At 43.7% G+C, this 22793-nt stretch overlaps 1 protein-coding gene across 3 annotated transcripts in view; it reads left to right on the top strand.

Moving 5' to 3' along the window:
- Positions 1-20969: 20969 nt before the first annotated feature.
- The window catches only part of PAPSS2 (3'-phosphoadenosine 5'-phosphosulfate synthase 2), a 115039-nt gene continuing 113215 nt past the window's right edge, over positions 20970-22793 (top strand). Inside the window, exon 1 of one of the 3 annotated variants that reach the window (XM_070780435.1) lies at positions 20970-21298. In XM_070780435.1, coding sequence (XP_070636536.1) covers positions 21272-21298 — 27 coding nt within the window. In that variant the 5' untranslated portion in view covers positions 20970-21271. Of the gene's footprint in view, positions 21299-21397; positions 21590-22793 lie in introns of those variants that run through there. The other 2 variants (XM_070780434.1, XM_070780436.1) reach the window with 2 other exon arrangements.

A 22793-nucleotide genomic window follows, 5' to 3' on the forward strand; every position in this document is an offset into this window, starting at 1 on the left:
ATTGACTATGCCAAAGCCTTTGACTGTGTGGATCACAATAAAGTGTGGAAAATTCTGAAAGAGAGGGGAATACCAGACCACCTGATCTGCCTCTTGAGAAATTTGTATGCAGGTCAGGAAGCAACAGTTAGAACTGGACATGGAACAACAGACTGGTTCCAAATAGGAAAATGAATACGTCAAGGCTGTATACTGTCACCCTGCTTGTTTAATTTATATGCAGAGTACATCATGAGAAACGCGGGACTGGAAGAAACACAAGCTGGAATCCAGATTGCCGGGAGAAATATCAATAACCTCAGCTATGCAGATGACACCACCCTTATGGCAGAAAGTGAAGAGGAACTCAAAAGCCTCTTGATGAAAGTGAAAGTGGAGAGTGAAAAAGTGGGCTTAAAGCTCAACATTCAGAAAACGAAGATCATGGCATCTGGTCCCATCACTTCATGGGAAATAGATGGGGAAACAGTGGAAACAGTGTCAGACTTTATTTTTCTGGGCTCCAAAATCACTGCAGATGGTGATTGCAGCCATGAAATTAAAAGACGCTTACTCCTTGGAAGGCAAGTTATGACCAACCTAGATAGCATATTCAAAAGCAGAGACATTCCTTTGCCAACAAAGGTCTGTCTAGTCAAGGCTATGGTTTTTCCAGTGGTCATGTATGGATGTGAGAGTTGGACTGTGAAGAAGGCTGAGAGCTGAAGAATTGATGCTTTTGAACTGTGGTGTTGGAGAAGACTCTTGAGAGTCCCTTGGACTGCAAGGAGATCCAAGCAGTCCATTCTAAAGTAGATCAGCCCTGGGATTTCTTTGGAAGGAATGATGCTAAAGCTGAAAGTCCAGTACTTTGGCCACCTCATGCGAAGAGTTGACTCATTGGAAAAGACTCTGATGCTGGGAGGGATTGGGGGCAAGAGGAGAAGGGGAGGACAGAGGATGAGATGGCTGGATGGCATCACTGACTCGATGGATGTGAGTCTGAGTGAACTCCGGGAGTTGGTGAGGGACAGGGAGGCCTGGGGTGCTGTGATTCATGGGGTCACAAAGAGTCGGATATGACTGAGCGACTGATCTGATCTGAAGTACTTCTACTGAAACCCACTCATGGTCATTTATATATTGTCTAGGTCTGCTCTTGACTATAATAGCAGAATGGCATGATTGCAACAGAGATTGTATGGTCTGCAAATCTAAAATATTTATCCTCTGGTACTTTATTGGAAAGGTTCCTGACCTCAGCTCTGGAATAAAGCAAGCCTTGACTATAGCATTCATGCATTTTTATAATCAAGTAGACCCACCCTCTTCAGCAGGGATTCCAGCCCAGATATGTGCTCCCTCTTCACTCAATCACCATGGTCTGAGTGGCTTGAAAATAATAACGTACTTCAGCTCTAACGGCTAGCAATGCATCAGATCTCTATCTCAGATCTATGAAATTTCAAAATAACTTATTCCTCTTTGCCTGTTGGGCAAATTGTTAACCCTACATCTGCATTCCTTGTAATTTTATTTGCACTGTCCTTTGAGAAGGACACCCAGTTCTTTCAAAGGTGGGCATTAGGATACTGAATTTTTTTCTTTCTGGAAGAAATATATAATTCTTAGATATTCTGAGTTCTGAACCAAAGATATTTCCATATTTCTAAGAAGTTGAAAAGAATGGTGGTGTTTCAGACTTGCAACGTAAACATTGACTCAGTCCATCTTCATAGAGAATAAACAGGTGAATGAAAGCACCCAAAGGAATTGTGAGACCAATAATATGCACTCCATCCTGAAATGTGACTGCATTATAAAATGCAAAGTGGGCCATAAACAAAATGAGAATCTGGTCATCCTACCCCCTTTCCACCTGGATTCACAACTCACTTCTCTGATCACATTGGCATGCGAAATTTTTGTCTCCATTAAGATGAGCCAGCCATGTTGGGAATGTTTTTTGAGCAGAAGCAAAAATAAAATGCTAATAAGTTGAACATAGATGTACTTGCACCATAAAAAACATCTGTGTCTAATAGGAGTTGTGAAACTATATTTATAAAAATCTTTAAAAGCTATTCTAATAGGAAGCAATTATTTTACCTCATTTGTCACATGACAAGCTCAGAGAAGCTGATTTAGGTAGATTCACACTAGATATAAACATCCCCCAAAGGGTGGAGATATGAAGGTCTCAAACTTATTCGTAGGACTTTTTTCCAAGTAAGTATTGAAAAAAAAATCATCTGTGGAATTCTGTAAACTTTTCCCTGCTCCCACCCACAAAATACTCTCAAACTTAGTCCTCCTTATCCATTCCATTCCTTAACCTATTTGGCCATGGACACCCTTCTTCATATTAGAATTCTGATGAGAAAGCATTAGCTAAACATATCCATGGTCTAATTACTGGCTTCTTTTACAAATACAAATTGCCAAGGAGTGCAAAAAAAAAAAAAAAGGGAGGTTGAGTTGTTAAGATTAATTTGTTGTTTTAGGCCCAACGCCCAGTTGGCTAAGTCATGATGATGAAGCTAATGCACGTAGCCCTTGACACGATCCTAAGCGCTTTGCGTATATATTAACTTGCTTAACCTTCAGGACAACCTATAAATCTGGTAATATTGCTCTGTTCTTTTTTGTTTAGATGAGGAAATGAGGCACAAAGAAGTTAGGTACCTAAGCAAATGGCAGAGTCAGGAATCAAACCCAGAGACTCCGACTCCACCACCCACGCTTGTATCGACTACACATGCAGCCCTTCCCGTGCCTGTACATGAAATACTCTTTTTAAAAAAAAATATTAAATAACCGTGTTCATTGACTTGGAGTTATTAGTAGAAAAGTCATTCTGCATAAGTGAAAAGAGGAACCTCAATGGCTTTGAGACTATCAATATTTTTTTTATTTAAAAGTTTTAAAAGGTACTGTTTTTTGGTGTGTTTTTTTAAATATTTTCAAGTACCTACAACAAGAATGAACTCCTAGTTCCTGTACTATGTTTTCAGACAGAGACCGGCTAGGGAAGAGGCATTCATACTTGGTTTGCTTGTGTCCCTCTGGAGAACTTTAAAAATAACTTGTTCTCTTAAGTTGGTTTCATGAGTCCTTGAAAGTGTGTTTGTAATGTCGTTTGCTTAGCAAACCGTTTACTGAGGATGGTGTTTTTATAGTTTTATCTTGAGCCTTGCCCAGGATGAGTAGTCAGAAATCTCACATCAGTTGAGCCCAATGGAAGAAGCTTGACTTCTGTAAAAAAGCAGGCAGCATAGCCTTGATTGACCAAACTTCCTTGCTAACTTTCAAGGTATAGAGAATAAACTAAGCATTATTTTAAAATCATAAATAAACTCTCCTTTCTATTTGTTGTTCAGTTGCTCAGTCACATCTGACTCTTCGCATCCCCACGGACTGCAGTATGCTAGGCTTCCCTGTCCTTCACCATCTCCCAGAGTTTGCTCAAACACATGCCCATTGAGTCGATGATGCCATCCAGCCATCTCATCCTCTGTCGCACTCTTCTTCCCTGCCCTCAGTCTTTCCCAGCATCAGGATCTCATTCCTATTGGATGGGACAGAGTTCTTTAAAGATATTCCTATAGATTCAACCAAAACCCTGGAAAATAAGAAAAACTCAGCAAACAAGTTATATTCAGGCTTGTCATTGCCTGTAGTAGAAGGGTAGGTGATTCATCATTTAGTTCTACTCCATGGTGAAAGAAACTTAAAATCCTTGGAACTTCCCCAGCTGACAAGGAGGGAGGAGCTGATGAGGTGGCAACTTTTTGAGCTTGAGTTTGACATAATCTTGTTGAGTCAGGAGGTTTAGCTGTACAGTGAGACAGAAGCAAAGCTTAGGACAATCTCTTCTTTATTTCTTTTTAAAATGAATTTTGGAAATATAATTCATATACCATAAAATTCACCCAAAGTGTACATTTCCATGGATTTTAGTGTACTTATAGAGTTGTGCAGTACATCCACCACCAAAATCAAATGTAGAATATTTCATTGCGCCTTAAAGAAACTCTGCACTCATTGGCCATCTCTCCTTAATTCCCCCATCCTCCAGCATGTAACCAGTAATCTACTTTTTATCTCTACAGATTTGCTTATTCTGGATATTTCATACAAACAGAGTCATACAATATGTGGCCTTTTTAGTCTGGCTTCTTTCACTTAGCGTAACATTTCAAGGTTAATCCATGTTGCAGCATGTATCAGTACTTCATTTCTTCTTCTGGCTAAATAAAATTCCATTATATGAAAAGATCACTTTTTCTTTATTATTTTTTAATTAACTTATTTTAAAAATACATATTTACTTATTTGGCTGCACTAGTCTTAGTTGTGGCGTGTAAACTCTTAGTTGCGATATGTGAAATCTAGATCCCTGACCAGGGATTGAGCCCAGGCTCCCTGCATTGGGCACAGAGTCTTTGCCGCTGGAACCCCAGAGAAGTCCCTCTTTATCCAGTGCTGAGGGACATTTGAGTAGTTTCTACCCTTTGGGCTTTACAAATGACACTATTATGGACATTTATGTGTGAGTTTTTGTGTAAGCATCGGTTTCCATTTCTCTTGGGTACATTCCTAGGAGTGAAATTGCTAGGTTGTATGCTGTTTGCTTAATGATTTAAGGAAGTCCCAGACTGTCTTCTGAAGTGGTTGCATTGTTTTACATTCCCACAAAGTATGAGGGGTCCTATTTCTCCATATCTTTCCCAGTACTTGTTATTGTCCATCTTTGTTATTAGAGCCATGTTGGTGGGTGTGAAGGAATATCTCATTGTACTTTTGCTTTGCATTTCCCTGATGGCAAATGATGTTAAACATTATTTTATGTCTATTTGGCCATTTGTATGACTTTGAAGAACTTCCTATATGTCACATAGTTTTTTTCTGCTTTGGTTTCCCCTCTCACAGGAAAAGTCTTGCAATACATTGTCACTAGCTTTGTTCACCTTGTTACAGAACAAGGCCTCTAGCCAACCGTGGGAACAGATTTATTCAGCATATGAATCAGTCAGTGATTATATACATTATCGAAGTATTGATTTTTATAGAGTTCAACACTTCAATAAAAACTTGAATAGAGAGCTCAAAGTTCATTGTAAATGGCTTGTCTTAGGTCTCATAGATTCTAATGGCCTATTTTAAATTTCAAGGCATTATTCTTCAATCTATCACTCAGAACAAGGTCCAGTCACAGAATATCAGAGGAAACATTCCAAATAGAAAGATCAGTGAAATGGGACGGTCACATCATGTGACTCAGAGCCTTTCAAAACCCAAATCAGGTAAGTAACCATCACAATTTGCCTGAGACAATCCTAATTTTAAATCCTGGGACACTCTTTAGTCCTCAGTAGACCCAGTTGGCTAGTTACCACAGAGCCACCCTCAATCTCCTAGTTACGTAGGTAATGGAATTATAAAAGAGGACACAGTTCATATCAGAGGCTACATCTTTTGGCCTTGCTGGCAGCATGGGTTTGAATTCTGGACAGATATTGGCCTGTGAATTTTGGCATGCTACTTCATCTCCACAAGCCTCAGAGAAATTTCAGTGAAATATGGTGGGTCATGCTGCTGCTGCTAAGTTGCTTCAGTCATGTACGACTCTGTGCGACCCCATAGATGGTAGCCCACCAGGCTCCCCCATCCCTGGGATTTTCAAGGCAAGAACAATGGAGTGGGTTGCCATTTCCTTCTCCAATGCATGGAAGTGAAAAGTGAAAGTGAAGTCGCTCAGGCGTGTCCGACTCTTAGCAACCTCATGCAGTGCAGCCTACCAGGCTCCTCCTCCATGGGATTTTTCAGGCAAGAGTACTGGAGTCGGGTGCCATTGCCTTCTCTGATGGTGGGTCATACCTTATGTGTTTTAAGTTCAACCATGTTAAGTGTGCAGTTCATATCTTGTCAAAGGTAACTTTGAAAATCCTTCAAATACAAAACCAACTATAATTCCATAAAAATACATGGTTTAGTGTGGTCAATGTTGAAGATAATTTTAATAGATTGCGTAACTCTTCACTGGTTACTCTCAATGAATTCCTCCCTTTCTCCTATCTCCACTCTTGTACCCAACACCAGGAAAAACGGTTTGACTTTTTGGATCAAACCTTTGCAATCACTCACACAGCCTTCCTTAAGTTTTCAGACGAGCAGCATTGCCAGTTTTAGGCACAGCTGTATCCACTTCTGGGCAGACGTTCATTGGGTAGAACAGGAGGCCTGTTCCCTGCATTAGTTGAATTCTTTTCTCTTTTTGCTCAGGACACATGATAGAATTCTTGCAAGGTAAACGTGTGTATGACGTGACTCCATTGTGAAGTTTCTAACCCACTCACAGAAAGCTGAGTAAGCTTCAGTAGAAAGACCTCAGACATGTCCAAGAAGAGGTCAAAGCCCCCACCCCCTCCAAATGATTGAGGTGGCAGCTCATAAGTTCGCCTCCCAAGGAAAGAGTCGTGTGCGAGAGCGCAGAGCCCAGTTCACCACTCTGGAAGTGGTCCCACTTTGATGGCTCTCCCACTGCCACTGTTCTGGAAGCTTGCCCAGGTCTGCCCCGCCTAGCCTGTCATTTCACACACGGGTCCATGATGGGCACGTGTTACGAGCTGGTCTCAGCCTATCCATAACCAGTGGTGTGGCTGGGCCAGCCCTTGTGGTTCTCATTGTGATTGCAAGATGTCTTTGCACAATAACGACCTGGAAACTCTGAAAAAGTAAAGGTTTATTATTTACAGTACCCGGAAATTACACAGCACACCTGGGGCTACACCACAAGGTCACAGGCAGGAAAAGAGAGAGGGTGTGTGTGAGGGCCTGGGGTTCTGCTTTTACTGGGGTCAAGCGTGAGGGCTGAACGTTTGGAGGGCTCATCCTTTATTGGTGAATTTAGAACATGAGAATGGAATTTAAATCACGTGAAGAGAAGAAACAAATGCCCCAAATACCTTCCAAAATAACTTAGATCTTTAAAACAAAGGAGCCTCAATAAGGGAGGTGGCCTGGCTCTTTATCAACTCATGACTGGCAATGTGTTTATTCCGGATCACCATCTTTGAAGTGGCTGCCTCTCTGTGGCAACTGAAGCTTAAGTCAGGTACTTGCTTACGAAAAGAACCAAAAAACAACAAAACACAGCAATCAGTGTTCATACTCCAATGTGACATGGTCATGCAGTTAAGAGCAGTTGAGTTCAATCTGGTTGGATCTAGAGTGTCAGGCTCCACTCTGGGGAGTAGCAGGTTTCCAGAACTGGAGGTCGATAATGACCTCAGGAAGAATATAATATTCCTCCCCTTATCATCCAACAGGAGTAGGTAGAAATAGAGTATGAGGACAGAGGTACCATTTGCCAGGAAAACTAGGGGATTCAGAACTTTACCTAGAACTACAAAGTGGTACTTTGCAGTGCCATGCATGAAGTGTTAAGTCGCTTCTGTCCTGTCTGACTCTTTGTGACCCTATGGACTGTAGCCTACTAGGCTCTTCTGTCCATGGGATTCTCCAGGTACAAATATTGGAGTGGGTTGCCATGCCCTTCTCCAGGGGATCTTCCTAATGCAGGGATCAAACCTGCATCTCTTACATCTCCAGCATTGGCAGGAAGATTCTTTACCAATAGGGCCACCTGGAAAGCCCTGCTGATGCCATGGCTTTAGATTTTTTGTTATTCTTATTTTTATTTATTCTTTGGGATGTTCCCCAGTGATGCTTTTTAATAAAGGGCAAACACTTTGTGTCAGCTGAAGCAGAAAGCCCTTATTGATGAGGTAGCAAAAGACCGTAACAACTTAGATGCCCATCAGCAGAGGAGAAGTTGAGAGGATTACAGTATAGTCTTACATTAAGATACTATGCAGTCACTAAAAAGAACAAGGTGGGGCTTCCTTGGTGGTTCAGTGGTTAAGAATCCTCCTGCCAGTGCAGGAGACACGGGTCTGATCCCTGGTCTGGGAAGATCCCACGTGCCGAGGAGCAACTAAGCCCGTGTGCCACCACTACCCAGCTGCTGAAGGAGTAGCCCACGCACTGCAACAGGAGAAAGTCCGTGCAGCAACGAAGACATAGCACAGCCGAAAATAAATAAATAAAATTATATATTACAAAAAAACAGCTCATTTCTTTAAAAAAAAATAAAAAAGAACAATCTGAAGCCATCTTCTAATATGGAACTCTCGCTGAGGCATATTAAATGAACAAAACAAGGAACATGGTGGGTACATGGACCCTACCGTTTATGTAAAAAGGGAAAGGGGAGCTATGGAGTTAAGTACATATAGACATGCTTATAAGTATTGTATAAATATCTCTAGAAAGATACATAAAAAACTGTTAGTAGTGGCTGCCTCTGTGATGAGGAATCAAGGATAGAAGAAGAGTTGTATGTTCTTTTGTACTGCTTGATTTTTTTGTTTTACATGTGCTTGTATTAAACTTAAAAAAAAAAAAAACAATAATATGGAAGTTCAATTACAAGAGAAAAAAAAAAAAAAACCCTGCATCTTATCTATATCAAAGCAGAATTGTGAGGAATAGAGTTTCTACTGCTCTTTTTTTCTTCTTCCTTTCTGGCAAAAGCGTTTTGCAGTCTTTAAGTAAATCAGTCTATGTTTGAGTTGGACTATTTCCCACATACTATTGGAAAAAATTTTCCAACAGTTTTTCAAAGACGAAATGTAAATCAATTAATAATATTGCCTGTATTGGAATTTAGAATTATGATGGTCATGCTCATTTTATATTAATTCAATAGAAATTCTCATTTGATTCTTAGAAAACGAGTATGTAATAAAGGCTGAAGAGGAAAATGACTTCATAAAAAAACCTTCAAATTTCTATTAGTAGCTAAGATTAAAAACTATTTGAAAAACTGACTGAGCCACAATTACAATCATAGAAAACATGAGGCCACCCAAGGGATCAGAATTTGGTGAGATTTAAGTTTCTTGGTGGAGAAAAAAGTGACAATTTACATTGGTCCTTCATTCTACAAGCTTTTTAGTGAGTCCTCATGGCACCCCACTCCAGTACTCCTGCCTGGAAAATCCCATGGACGGAGGAGCCTGGTGGGCTGCAGTCCATGGGGTCGCTAAGAGTCGGATACGACTGAGCGACTTCACTTTCACTTTTGACTTTCATGCATTGGAGAAGGAAATGGCAACCCACTCCAGTGTTCTTGCCTGGAGAATCCCAGGGACGGGGGAGCCTGGTGGGCTGCCGTCTATGGGGTCGCACAGAGTTGGACACGACTGAAGTGACTTAGCAGCAGCAGCAGCATCCAGTTAATACCAGACAAGGTGCAAGGTGCTAAAGATACAAATGAAAAGAGGTACAGTTATCATTTTTACTTGCTCAGAATTCATCTCTCCTTTTCATGGTGACAGCATCTTGATTTTCTTTTGGGAAACCACTCATTCCCTATTCCTGCTTCATGTGGCTCCTTCAGGAGAGACTAGCCTACTCTCTGTCCCCGCATGACCACCACCAACTACGGTTTCAGAAGGTGTTCCTGGCAATTCTAAGCCCCTGGCTGTAGTGCTGTGTGTGAACCTCAAGAAGAGTAAGCTGGGGCTTCTGTGGAACTACCAAAAAGATAAAGAACTCCCTACAAAGGAAACTGAAGCTATGAGAACGTGAGGCTGCCCGTAGCCTGACAAGGAGGCCAACAGAAACAAAGGTAGAGCAGAGACAGAGTCTAGGTACCATCGTTTGAATATTAGATCCAGTCACACCTGAACTAGATTGCCCTCTGGACTTTTAGAGCTAATACTAATTAGTTTCTCCCCTCCTCCTTTTTTTTTTTTTTTTTGCTTAAGTCAGTTTGAGTAATACCTTAATATTTGTCTCTTGAAACCAGAATGCTCCTGGCAAGGAGAGGAACAACAAGACTGTTCCTTCCTCTAAGATGCCCAAGTCCTTCAGGAAAAGGCAGACACCAGGTAATTAAAGGAGAAGTTACTTTGTGATGGGTGGCACCATGACAAAGTATGTACCTAGTGCTCTGGCAACAGCAGAAAGGCACAGAGAATGAGATAAAACATCTCAGACTTGTAAATGGTGTTAGAGTTTATGGAACTAAACTCGTTCCTCTCATTCAAGTAAAGACTCTGAAGCCCAGACTCATCCAATAGATGCAAAGGAGCTAAGAATGGTTCTGAATTGTACTCTAACCTCTGGTGTAAAAGCAATTATTTTAATAGCACTTTTTTCCTAATAGGTAAAAATTATGCATACTCATAGAAAATTAAGAAAATATAAGAAAAGTCAAAGAATAACATAAAAATCATGCATATTACTCACTTGTACTCACATCATCCATGGGATTGCTAGATCAAAGAATTCACATATCTCAAAATTTCACATTTCAACTGTAAGTCAAATAGGTGAATATTTTACAATGCAAACTTAACCTTTACCAGAAGGGGCACAAAACTCAAGTGAGTTGCACATAAGAAGCTACATGTATTATAATAGTAGAGATTATCAGCCTAAGGAGAGGAGGAGGGAATAATACAATACATTGCAATATATTACTGCATACGTACGTGCTAAGTCACTTCAATCATGTCTGACTCTTTTGCGACCTCATGGACTATAGCCTGCCAGGCTCCTCTGTCTATGGAATTCTCCAGCCAAGAATATTGGAGTGGGTTGCCATGCCCTCCTCCAGGGGATCTTCCCGACCCAAGGATCAAACCTAGGTCTCCCACATTGCAGGCAGGTTCTTTTCCATCTGAACCACCAGGGAAACCCAGTTATTCCCTACCTGGCTGCAAAGTGGAATCACCCCCAGGTTTAACGTAGCCTATTTTGGCCCCACCCCAGAACTCTGTAGATTTAGAGGGAGAGAGAGAAGTACAGACACCTGATTTTTTTTTTTTTTTTAAGCTTCCAATGTGATTTTAATGATTAGTCAGTGTTGAGAATTCCTGATAAGGTCTTTTTCCTTCCTCATTAATCCTATAAGACATTTTATTCACTGTAGTGGGATAATTTTAAAGAACATTATTCAAGGTTATCTCTCCAACATAGCTATTTCTTCTCTTTCTACTTACTTTTAAAATTTCCTATAAAAAATTAAAACAAGTGGGTGAGTTGGAAGACCCATACCTAAGACAATGATCTGCAGAACGTGGCCCCTGGATTAGCAGCATCAGGATCACCTGGAAATTGATTGGAAATGAAACCTACGCTAGACCAGGTGGGAAACTCTGGGGGTGAGGGAGGGGCAGCAGTTGGTAATTTCACACAAACCCTCTAGATTTTGAGAACCAGTGATTCTCTTAAAGACAAGCTTGGCTGCTATGTATAAAATGGGTGCCTAGTGAGAACCTACTGTATAGCACAGGGCACTCAGTGCTCTGTGGCGGCAGAGGGGACAGATGTGTACGCATAGCTGATTCACTCTGCTGGAAGCAGAAACTAACACAACATTGTGAAGCTACTATACTCCAAAAAAAAAAAAGACAAGCTTTGAAAACTACCAACACCTTTGACCCATCCCCAGATTTTGGTTTAACGAGGTGTGTGGTTTCCTCAGATGGTTATATTAGCAATACATAGTGAAGTTTGAGAACCCCTGGGGCTTGAAAAGAGCTTCCCCTATTCAGAACAGAATCTTCTTTCAAAAGTAAAAGTGAGAGGAAAAAAAAAGTTACGTGGTGGGACGGGTGGAGTGGGTTTAATGCAGGAAAGAAGGTGTTTTAAGAATAAGGAGATTTCAAGGGTCAAAACTAAGTTTGTTTCAGTAGCGCATATAATAATTTGGGCCAATGTTTATTTTTTATTTTAATGGGACTATTGCTCCCTTTATCTTTAGGAGACTATGATTACCCTTATGATTATAGCTGCATTTTTAGTATTTGATGATTGAAAATATTATATGAAGATCAGGAAATGAATTTGATAACATTGTGTATTTTATTCTTTACTGCAGCACCTAAAGACATTTGAAAAATAGAAATATATATGTAGAACTATTATGGTTTAAGAAAATGCTTAGCATTCATATGAACTTTCTTATAATACTTTCAGGAGGCCTGAGGCTCATAAGTTGGTGACTGTTAAGGATTTTTATACTTTTATATAAAAGAGATGGAAAGAATGGGAGATTATATCGATGTTTTTATTGCTTATCTTCCTATGATGTGAATGCCCAAATTTATAAATCCTTCCAGAAGGTTTGTGACCCACTAATAAATTATGCTTAACATATTATATTCCAGTCATTTACAAATTAGCCATCCATTTATAGTATCTATGATACTGCCTAATAATTATAATCTGAATTTATTATATCACCATATTTATCAGTTATGTTGACAGCATTTACCATATAACCCCATATAAGTTATTACTAAATGGACTATCTTTGTCCCTCTATAATTATAAACATTTTTCTCAAATTATAACTCTAATTTCTTGAAATATGTCATGTTTTATGATATTTTCTCAATTTTAAGCCAAATATCACAATTTCCACTTCTTTCTTTCTTCTTGTTTTTGCTTCTCTCTTTCCTTTCTTCCCTCTTGCCTTCCTTCCTTTAAAATATTGTCTTAAAATCTACTAAGTTTGGGGCTTCCCTGCTGGCTCAGTGGAGAAGAATCCACCCACCAAAGCCAAAGACACGGGCTTGATCCCTGGGCTGGCAAGATCCCACATGCCGTGGACCAACTAAGTCCATGGCCCACAAGTACTTAGCCTGTGCTCTAGAGCCCAGGAGCCAAAACTACTGAGCCCATGTGCCACCACTACTGAAGCCTGTGGGCTTTGAACCTGTGCTCCGCAATAGAAGCCAGCACAATGAGAAACCTGCACACCACAAACAAAGAGTAGCCCCCACTGGTCACCACTAGAGAAAAGCCCAAGAAGCAATAAAGCAGAGCCAAAAATAAATAAATAATTTTTAAAAGATTTAAAAATTCTACTAAGTTCAGTTGGATATTTTTCTACTAATTTAATACCTCTAAGACACATGGATCAAGATATCTTCCACATTTTTTGAAAGAACCCGTAAGGAGAGATAAAAAACCTTCCTCAGTGATCAATGCAAAGAAATAGAGGAAAACAATAGAATGGGAAAGACTAGAGATCTCTTCAAGAAAATTAGAGATACCAAAGGAATATCTCATGTAAAGATGGGCACAATAAAGCATAGAAATGGTATGGACCTAACAGAAGCAGAAGATATTAAGAAGAGGTGGCAAGAATACACAGAAGAACGGTACAAAAAGATCTTCATGACCCGGATAACCACAATAGTGTGATCACTTACCTAGAACCAGACATCGTGGAATTTGAAGTCAAGTGGGCCTTAGGAAGCATCACTATGAACAAAGCTAGTGGAGATGATGGAATTCCAGTTGAGCTATTTCAAATCCTAAAAGATGATGCTGTGAAAGTGCTGCACTCAATATGCCAGCAAATTTGGAAAATTCAGCAGTGGCCACAGGACTGGAAAAGGTCAGTTTTCATTCCAATCCCAAAGAAAGGCAATGCCAAAGAATGTTCAAACTACTGCACAATTGCACTCATCTCACACACTAGTAAAGTAATGCTCAAAATTCTCTAAGCCAGGCTTCAACAGTATATGAACCGAAAACTTCCAGATGTTCAGGCTGGATTTAGAAAAGGCAGAGGAGCCAGAGATCAAATTGCCAACATCTGTTGGATCATTGAACAAGCAAAAGAGTTCCAGAAAAACATCTACTTCTGCTTTATTGACTATGCCAAAGCCTTTGACTGTATGGATCACAACAAACTGTGGAAAATTCTTAAAGAGATGGGAATTCCAGACCACCTCATCTGCCTCCTGAGAAATCTGTATGCTGGTCAGGAAGGAACAGTTGGAACTGAACATGGAATAACAGACTGGTTCCAAATTGGGAAAGGAGTACGTCAAGACTGTATATTGTCACCCTGCTTATTTAACTTCTATGCAGAGTACATCATGTGAAATGCTGGGCTGGATGAAGAACAAGCTGGACTCAAGATTGCTGGGAGAAATATCAATAGCCTCAGATATGCAGATGACACAACCCTTATGGCAGAAAGCAAAAAAGAACTAAAGAGGCTCTTGTTGTAAGTGAAAGAGGAGAGTGAAAAAGTTGGCTTAAAACTCAACATTAAGAAAACTAAGATCATAGTATCTGGTCCTATCACTTCATGGCAAATATATGGGGAAACAATGGAAACAGTGACAGACTTTATTTTCTTGGGCTCCCAAATCACTGCAGATGGTGACTGCAGTCGTGAAATTAAAAGATGCTTGCTCCTTGGAAGAAAAGCTATGACCAACCGAGAGAGCATATTAAAAAGCAGAGACATTACTTTGCCAACAAAGATCCATCTAGTCAAACCTATGGTTTTTCCAGTAGTCATGTCTGGATGTAACATTTAGACTATAAAGAAAGCTGAGCACTGAAGAATTGCTGCTTTTGAACTGTGGTGTTGGAGAACACTCTTGAGAGTCCCTTGGACTGCAAGGAGATCCAACCAGTCCATTCTAAAGGAGATCAGTCCTGGGTGTTCTTTGGAAGGACTGATGCTGAAGCTGAAACTCCAATATGTTGGCCACCTGATGCAAAGAACTGACTCACTGGAAAAGACCCTGATGCCTGGAAAGATTGAAGGCAGGAGTAGAAAGGGATGACAGAGGATGAGATGGTTGGATGGTATCACCGACTCAATGAACATGAGTTTGAGCAAGCTCCGGGAATTGGTGATGGACAGAGAAGCCTGGTGTGCTGCAGCTCATGGGGTTGCAAAGAGTCGGACATGACTGAGAAAGTGAACTGAACTGTACTGATTGAAGACAGAAAATGCAGCTAGTTAATAGACTCAAACCATTAAACAAATACAACTTGTTTTCACTGAGGTTTGTTGAATTTTGGAGTGAATTTCCCTAAATACCCTAAATGTTTCTAGTTTCTAAAATGTGTACATATATTAATAAACATATTTCTTTTAAAAATAATACAAAGAGGAGACAAAAATCTGTGTCCTAGATTCCACCCAGGAAATGGCCAAAGAGCACTGCTTCTGCCTGGAAGCGTGTGGGCTTTTCCTCTGGTGCCTAAGTTCCGTGAGCAGCCTTCTGGTGACTGGGTCATACTTGTTGAGCAGTCTGGGTGTCAATGGCTTTTCTCTACTCTACCTGGGTCATCAGTGACAGGCTGGGGCACTTGAAGGAGGCATAGGGTATAGCAGGCTAGGAAGTGAGAGCTTCATGCAGCTGGGGACATCAGCCCAGGCAGCCTGGACCATTGGTGGGGTGACAGATCACCCTCCTATCTGGCTTTCTCTTAGCCTTGAAATGCAGGTTAAATTACCACGAGCCACTGATCTCTTCATAGGCATCACCTTTGTCTCATGTGTGTGTGTGTGTGTGTGTGTGTGTATGCACACACTTTCCCCCTAACTTCAGTTCAGTTACTGAACTTATATACTCTGCATATAAGATAAAAAACAGGGTGACAATATAGGCCTTCACGTACTCCTTTCCCGATTTGGAACCAGTCTTTTGTTCCATGTCCAGTTCTAATTGTTGCTTCCTGATCTTTCCTCAGGCATTCCCTTGGAATTATTTGTGTACATATCCATCTCCTTCACCTCCTTCTCATCCTTGGGCACAGCAAGTGTCTCTATGACTAATGAATAGATACATGGCTAATGCACCCTGATGGGCATAAGGAGAACATGCGAAGTTGCTCCCTGATTGTACATGGCACGACCTCTATTACAGCCTTCCGCCCTTCCCCCAGCTCCTCTACCGTTTCTCCTAAAGTCAACAATACAGATACTTATAATTTCCTGAACACACCATGTTATTTCATGCAGCTCTCTGCCTTTAAATTTTCAAATTTACACATGCCCCTACTTTGGGGAGGGGAGGGCTTTCTAGTCTCAGTTTATGTATCATTTTTGCCAAGGAAAAACCTCGCATCTCTCTCCACTCTCCCTCCTTTCAAAGTCGAACTGGATATCCCCTCCTCTGTGCCCCCACAATATCCTTCCTTTTCATTTACTGGCCAGTTTAATCTGTGCTCTCCATTTCTTCAGGGAAAGATAATGACCGATGCCCACAGCACACTCTCAGTGCTCTTTGACAATGGGACACCCACACACTTCAGCACTTGCACTCCCTAGGAGCTGGGTGCTGGCTGAGATCCACTGTGTTTGTTCCCAAACTCATTTATGCCACTTGTACCTGTTAGTGTAACTAATTTACTTAGATGCGACTTAAGTGAATAGTATATGAGTGGGGAAAAAAGAGATGTGTTTTCCATGAGCACAGATGGATGCTTTGGAAAGACGAGCTGCTAAAAATGTGTCCTGCTGAATGAGGGCCAGGCAAGAGAACAGATGAAGATGGGGGAGGAGTATATAGACATCTTGAAGAGGTCTTCTCTCAAATTGTTTCCTCCCTTAGTATTTATAAAATTCCAAACTGGAAATTGTTGAAGATGCCTTTGGAGAGTGGTTTTGGGAATTCCCATCAGTATACCCACACCACAAGAGAAGCCTTTAGCCCTACCTCAAAGATTAGTGAAGTGCATGTGTTTTTAAGTTAAAATGTCTAAGTTATCCATGTATCCTTGTACCTGTCCCAGTAATATACTGTGGGCTTCCCACGTGGCACTAGTGGTAAAGAACGCACCTGCCAATGCAGGAGATGTAAGAAGCATGAGATCACTCTCTGGGTCAGGACGATCCCCTGGAGGAGGGCATGGCAACCCACTCCAGTATTCTTGCCTGGAGAATCCCATGGACAGAGGAACCTGGAGGGCTACTGTCCATAGGGTCCCAAAGAGTCAGACAAGATTGAAGTGACTTAGCATGTACCCATGCAGTAATATATTGCAGTGTATTGGGGTGGAGTTGGGAGGCAGAGACTGTCTCCTTTTGATTGTTTCTTGAAGACAGGGACGGTGTCTTGCTTGTCTTGGTATTATCTGTGCCTAAGACTGGGAAGAATATTTGAATCCTAGAGAACTTTCTGTAAGGATTTCTTGACCCAAGGGGATTGCTGTTCTTATTATTGTACAGGTACTTGTGTGTGCTCAGTTGTGCCCAGCTCTTGATGACCCCATGGTCTGCTGCATACCAGGCTCCTATGTCCATGGAATTTTCCAGGCAAGAATACTGGAGTGGGTTGCCATTTCCTTCTCCAGGGAATCTTCCCAACCCAGAGATCGAACCCAGGTCTCCTGCATTGCAGGCAGATTCTCTACCATCTATACCTCTCCGGAAGGCTTAGGAAGTGCTTAGTCGCTCAGCCATGTCCGACTCTTTGCAACCCAAGGACTGTGGCCTGCCAGGCTCCTTTGTCATGGGATTCTCCAGGAAAGAATACTGGAGTAGGTTGTCATTTCCTTCTCCAGGGGATCGTCCCCACCCAGGGATGGAACATGGGTTTCCTGCAGGCAGATTCTTTTACTATCTCATCCACCAGGGACGTTTCAACAGTAGGTTTCTTTTATGCATTACAGCAGGAGAAGGCAATGGCACCCCACTCCAGTACTCTTGCCTGGAAAATCCCATGGACGGAGGAGACTGGTAGGCTTCAGTCCATGGGGTCGCGAAGAGTCGGACACGACTGAGCAACTTCACTTTCACTTTTCACTTTCATGCATTGGAGGAGGAAATGGCAACCCACTCCAGTGTTCTTGCCTGGAGAGTCCCAGGGATGGAGGAGCCTGGTGGGCTGCCGTCTATGGGGTCGCACAGAGTCGGACACGACTGAAGCGACTTAGCAGCAGCAGCAGCAGCATGCATTACAGCCACTAGGCGGCAGTGCAGCTGCATTCCTTGGGAAAGGCCAACCCAGGGAAGATGCCTCCAAGCTAGACCCCCAAAATGTGATGAGCTTCCCTAACGTGTATTGGTGGACAAGGCAATGGCACCCCACTCCAGTATTCTTGCCTGGAAAATCCCATGGACAAACGAGCCTGGTGGGCTGCAGTCCATGGGGTCGCTAGGAGTCAGAGATGACTGAGCAATTTCACTTTCACTTTTCACTTTCATGCATTGGAGAAGGAAATGACAACCCACTCCAGTGTTCTTGCCTGGAGAACCCCAGGGACGGGAGAGCCTGGTGGGCTGCCGTCTATGGAGTCGCACAGAGTCGGACACGACTGAAGTGACTTAGCAGCGGCAAAGTGTATTGGAGAATCTGTGGCATAAACATCTCACTTTGTATATGTGTTTCCCTTGTTTATTTGGGGAAGTTGACTCCATTGTTTCTAAATAATGAAAAGCCCAAGTAGTAATCACCACCTCATTAAGTTAGTTATTAAAGCCAAGCCAAGTCCTGGAAGGGAAAAAAAAAGAAAAGAAAATAGGAAGAAAAGCTTACTATCCTCGTGCAAATGTCACGACCAGCATCAAGGATTTTAAATTGATACCAGCAGGCCACAGTGTCTTACAGTGGAGTCTCACAGGCAACACTACTGAGAAAGTTACGGAGACTGGTCCAGATGACTAGACAAATCCCAATCCTGCCTTCCTTCCCTGAATGAGTCTTCTCCAGTTCTGATGTGCTAGAGTCACAGATTCCAAAACTTAAGTGCTAGTTGCTCATATCTTTGTGAAGCAGTGTCCTCTCCCAGAAGAAAGAGCATAGTAAGATGAAAAAGAATTCCAAACATCACCATTAAAAGAAAGACCTTGGAAAAATAAAAAAGAATGATTATTTTACTTTTCAATGGGTTGTCAGGCTGAATTACAACTACACTGATGATCTGTGAAGTGAAAGGATCTTAATGCAGTTTGGGTCCAAGGGAGCTGAGGCATCCTATTTCCACAAGTCTTTGGAAGCAATGAAAGAATATCTGTTCCAAAGTACTCTGAGAATTAAATAAATCTGAAACAAGATAAAACAGTCCAGTTTATAATTATCATGCGGGCTTTGAAATAATTGACCTAGAGGCTAAGTGATTCACTGCATCTGAGGAGCCAAGTGACCGAGATTTGAGACTGAGCACGGCCCCTGATGGTGACCAGACAGCTCACCTTTCCTCTCTCAGCATGGAGAGGGAAACTGGACAAATGATCTCAAAACCTCCCCCGGGTCTAAACAATCACATATTCCTTTTCCGGGAAGTTACCCTTACAGTTACACTTGACTTCCTTCTGTTTCAGCTTAAAAAAAAAAAAAAAAAATTATTTATTGGCTGTGCTGGGTTTTGGCTGCTGTGCAGGCTTTCTCTAGTTGTAGCGAGCAGGAGTTATTCCCTAGTTGTGGTGCCAGGGCTTCTCAATGCAGTGGCATCTCTTGTTGCAGAACACAGGCTCTAGAGCCCATGGGCTTTAGCTCTAGAGAGTGGGCTCAGTAGGCATGGTGCACAGGCTTAGTTGCCCCTCAGCACATGGAATCTTCCCAGACTATGGATTGAACCCATGTCTCCCGCATTGGCAGGTGGATTCTTAACCACTGGACCACCGTGGAAGTGCTGTTTCAGCTTTGAAAGACGTAATATGAAGTAAACCAAACATAAAAATTGCTATTTCTCTATCCAAACTTAGTTTTCTTTTAGGGCAGGATCTGGCAGAGTTCAAAATACGGTTGGAACTGATACCAAAGGATTTTTTCAATAAAATTAGAATGAGATGTTACAGTTTAAACCCCATAAAATCCAAACATGCTAGCTCGTGTGCAGAACAGAAACTCAAACCCAGCATTTGCCCTCCAGTTGCTCACAGTTGAAGGGAGTGGTGGCAGCTTACTCTAAATGAGTAAGAAAATAAATACACTGATATTTCAAGACTGGACAAACATACGAGTTCCCATTTAGGTTTCTGACTCCTGATTTATTTTCCCACTTCCCCATGGAGAAGGGCAGTCAATGAACGAATACTCAGATCTTCAGTGTCTGTCTGGAAAGCTGGCAGTCTTCCAGAAGTACGATTGGATATGAAAGCAAAGTTCCAGTCCTCACCTCCTTAGGCCATCACTTCAAGCTTTTGACAGAAGGAAGACCAAAGTTGGAATGGGCAGTGTGGCCCTCATTGATCTGTTTGTCACATTGTGCACAGACTTAAGGTACAAAGGGTTGGCCTTGGGACTGCCCTCAAGGTGTTGTCCCTAATCCTAGCTTCTCCTTCCTTCCTTTTGACTGTCCCAGATATTTGAGTTAAAAGAGCTGCCCTCTGATAAAACTTTAAAGCCCTAGGATGTAGTCCATAAGCCAAGACAACTGGGCCTTCTCGTACTTTTCCTCCTCAGGGCCCTTCCTGGTTGCTGACCACAGGGAAGTACTGTAAGAAAAGGTTTGGAACAGGGATTGAAACAAGCCGCTGGGCTACTATTTACCACTTTCAGGGGCTGGGCTTGCTTACTCAACTTGGTGAATAGGAGCAGCGCTTCAGCCCGCCCATCTGCAGCAGGAGGAAAATATTGTGGGCTCCAAAGGAGTGATTGCATGTAGACCCCTCAGTCCCAGGCCTGGCGCAGAAGATGCAGGCCGGCCTTGCCCGTCGACATTTCTTCATCAGCGTCATCGATGATGATGCTGGTGCAGAAAGACTTAACAGTGGAGGCCGACCTGGGCCTGGGCGTGAATCCCCTCACTTGGAATATCATCTTGAGAAAGCCTGAAAGCCTCCACTGCTTCACGGGAGAAGGCAGGATTCGATGCCTGGGGGGAGGGGTGCAGGAGGCTTAAGGCAAAGGTCAGCGGAGCGCAGAGTGAGGACCAGAAAATGTTAACCCTAGCTGTGATTACTGCCCAGGAAGACGAGCTGGGGCAGCGGTGCCCACGGAGGACCCTGACGACCAGCTTGGCGGTTTCAGGCAGGTCCCAGAGGCAGGAAGCCTTCCTTGAGAGGCGCACGGGTGGGGTGAGAGGTGAGGGGACGCTCAGGCACCCGCTGGGAGTGGGAGCTGGGAGAAGTGAACTTGACCTCCGACTACGCGCGGGGCGTGTCTGTCCGCGCCTTCGGCTGCAAGGTCCTGCCTCCAACCTCGGCGGGCCCAGCGGAGCCGCTCCCGGGAGTCGGGGGCTGGGCCCGGGACCCCGCCCAGGCGGCGGCAGGGTACCCTGGGCTGGGCGCTGCTGGCCCAGCCGACGGGGCGGAGAGGAGCGCGGCGGGAGGAGGAGGAGGAGGGGGCTGGTCAAGGGAAGTGCGACGTGTCTGTGGAGCCTTTTTATACCTCCTTCCCCCGGAGTCCGGCAGCCGCCGCCGCCGCCGCCACCCGAGCGTCCTAGAGCCTCTGCTCCAGGGGCTGGGCTCCGAGTTCCAGCGCGCCGGGCACCGCCGTAGCCAGCCAGCATGTCCGAGGTTAAGAAGCAGAAGACGGTAGGCTGCCAGTCGTCTGCCTTCCTCCTCCGCTCTCGGCCCCGGACGCTCGGATCCCATCCTCCCCGGGAGGAGGCGAGCAGCCCCGGCGCGGAGGCTGGGGCGCGGGGAGGAGGAAGGGGTGGAGGGAAGCAGGAGGGAGAGGCTGAGCCGGGATTCCCGGGGCAGCCCTCGCGGGGCAGTCCCTCCCCGCCCCGCGCCGCAGGGAACCTGCGCCCGGTGGGGTCTTCACGACCGAGCTAGACCTCCGGAGCCGGAGACATGGGTCCCCATCCAGAGAAAGGTCCAGAGGTGGGAAATTTCCTTTCTTCCCCCGAGAACTTTTTCTAGACCCGTCTTTTCTTTTGAATGAACTCCGCACGGGTCCACGCGGTGGGGGTTGAGGGACTGAGGGGACCCCGGTACTGCCAGGTCTGGACGCTGGCGACACGTCAGGGACAGTCATTGGGGTTTTGTCCACGGAACCTCCTTGGAGTGGACTTGAGTGACAGACGTTCATAAAGGGAGAAGGCAATGGCACCCACTCCAGTACTCTTGCCTGGAAAATCCCATAGGCGGAGGAGCCTGGTGAGCTGCAGTCCATGGGGTCGCTGAGGCTCGGACACGACTGAGCAACTTCACTTTCACGCATTGGAGAAGGAAATGGCAACCCACTCCAGTGTTCTTGCCTGGCGAATCCCAGGGACTGGGGAGCCTGGTGGGCTGCCGTCTATGGGGTCGAACAGAGTCGGACACGACTGAAGCGATTTAGCAGTAGCAGCAGCAGTACGAGGGAGGGAAATTGCCTTTCTACATACTGGCAGGGTTCTAGTTCCTTGTTGGGATCGGATGGCACCTTAAGTTCAGCCATGGGAGGTGGGGTGGCGTGGGGGGCTCCTCAGCTTGGGGGAGTGAAATGAGCGGACTGTTTTGAGGAGGTTCAGTTTTATCCACAATGAATCCGGGCCATCCCCATTTGTAGGTAGGAAATAGAAGGTTGTTGAAAAATGCCATTCCCACTTAGTGATAGGGGCTCCTGTAAATTCTACATCCTTAAAAATGGCAGCGATGATCACAGACTCTTTTAAAGTTGGAAAGAGCCTCGTATAGACAGCACTGGGGCCACACCAGGGGTGGTGTGCAAGCCAGCCTCTGATGGCTGAACACTCATCTTTTTTTAACTACCAGACTGAAAGCCTCAGGTGATTATGGAGATCAGGGAAGGGGCTGACCTCTCTCAAACAGATTTGTGCTCGGCACATAGTAGGTGGTCAATAAATGTTTTATTACTATTATGTAATACTTAATCACTGAAATCTCTTTGAGGTGTTTTTGTGGCAGAAGAGATGAAAAAACGTAAATTGGGGAAGGGGAGTGGAGGGGGCACACACAGGCTGGGAGTGTGGGCTTGAGCGCAAGGGAAAGGGGGGCTCTGTGGTTTCAGGGGCCACACAGCCCTCAGGAAGGCCCAGGAGGAAGGAGGCATCTATTTGAGAAGGGAGAATGGTCAGGATTC

Source organism: Bos indicus, chromosome 26, assembly GCF_029378745.1.
Source record: "Bos indicus isolate NIAB-ARS_2022 breed Sahiwal x Tharparkar chromosome 26, NIAB-ARS_B.indTharparkar_mat_pri_1.0, whole genome shotgun sequence".
In the NCBI taxonomy this organism is placed as follows: Eukaryota; Metazoa; Chordata; class Mammalia; order Artiodactyla; family Bovidae; genus Bos; species Bos indicus.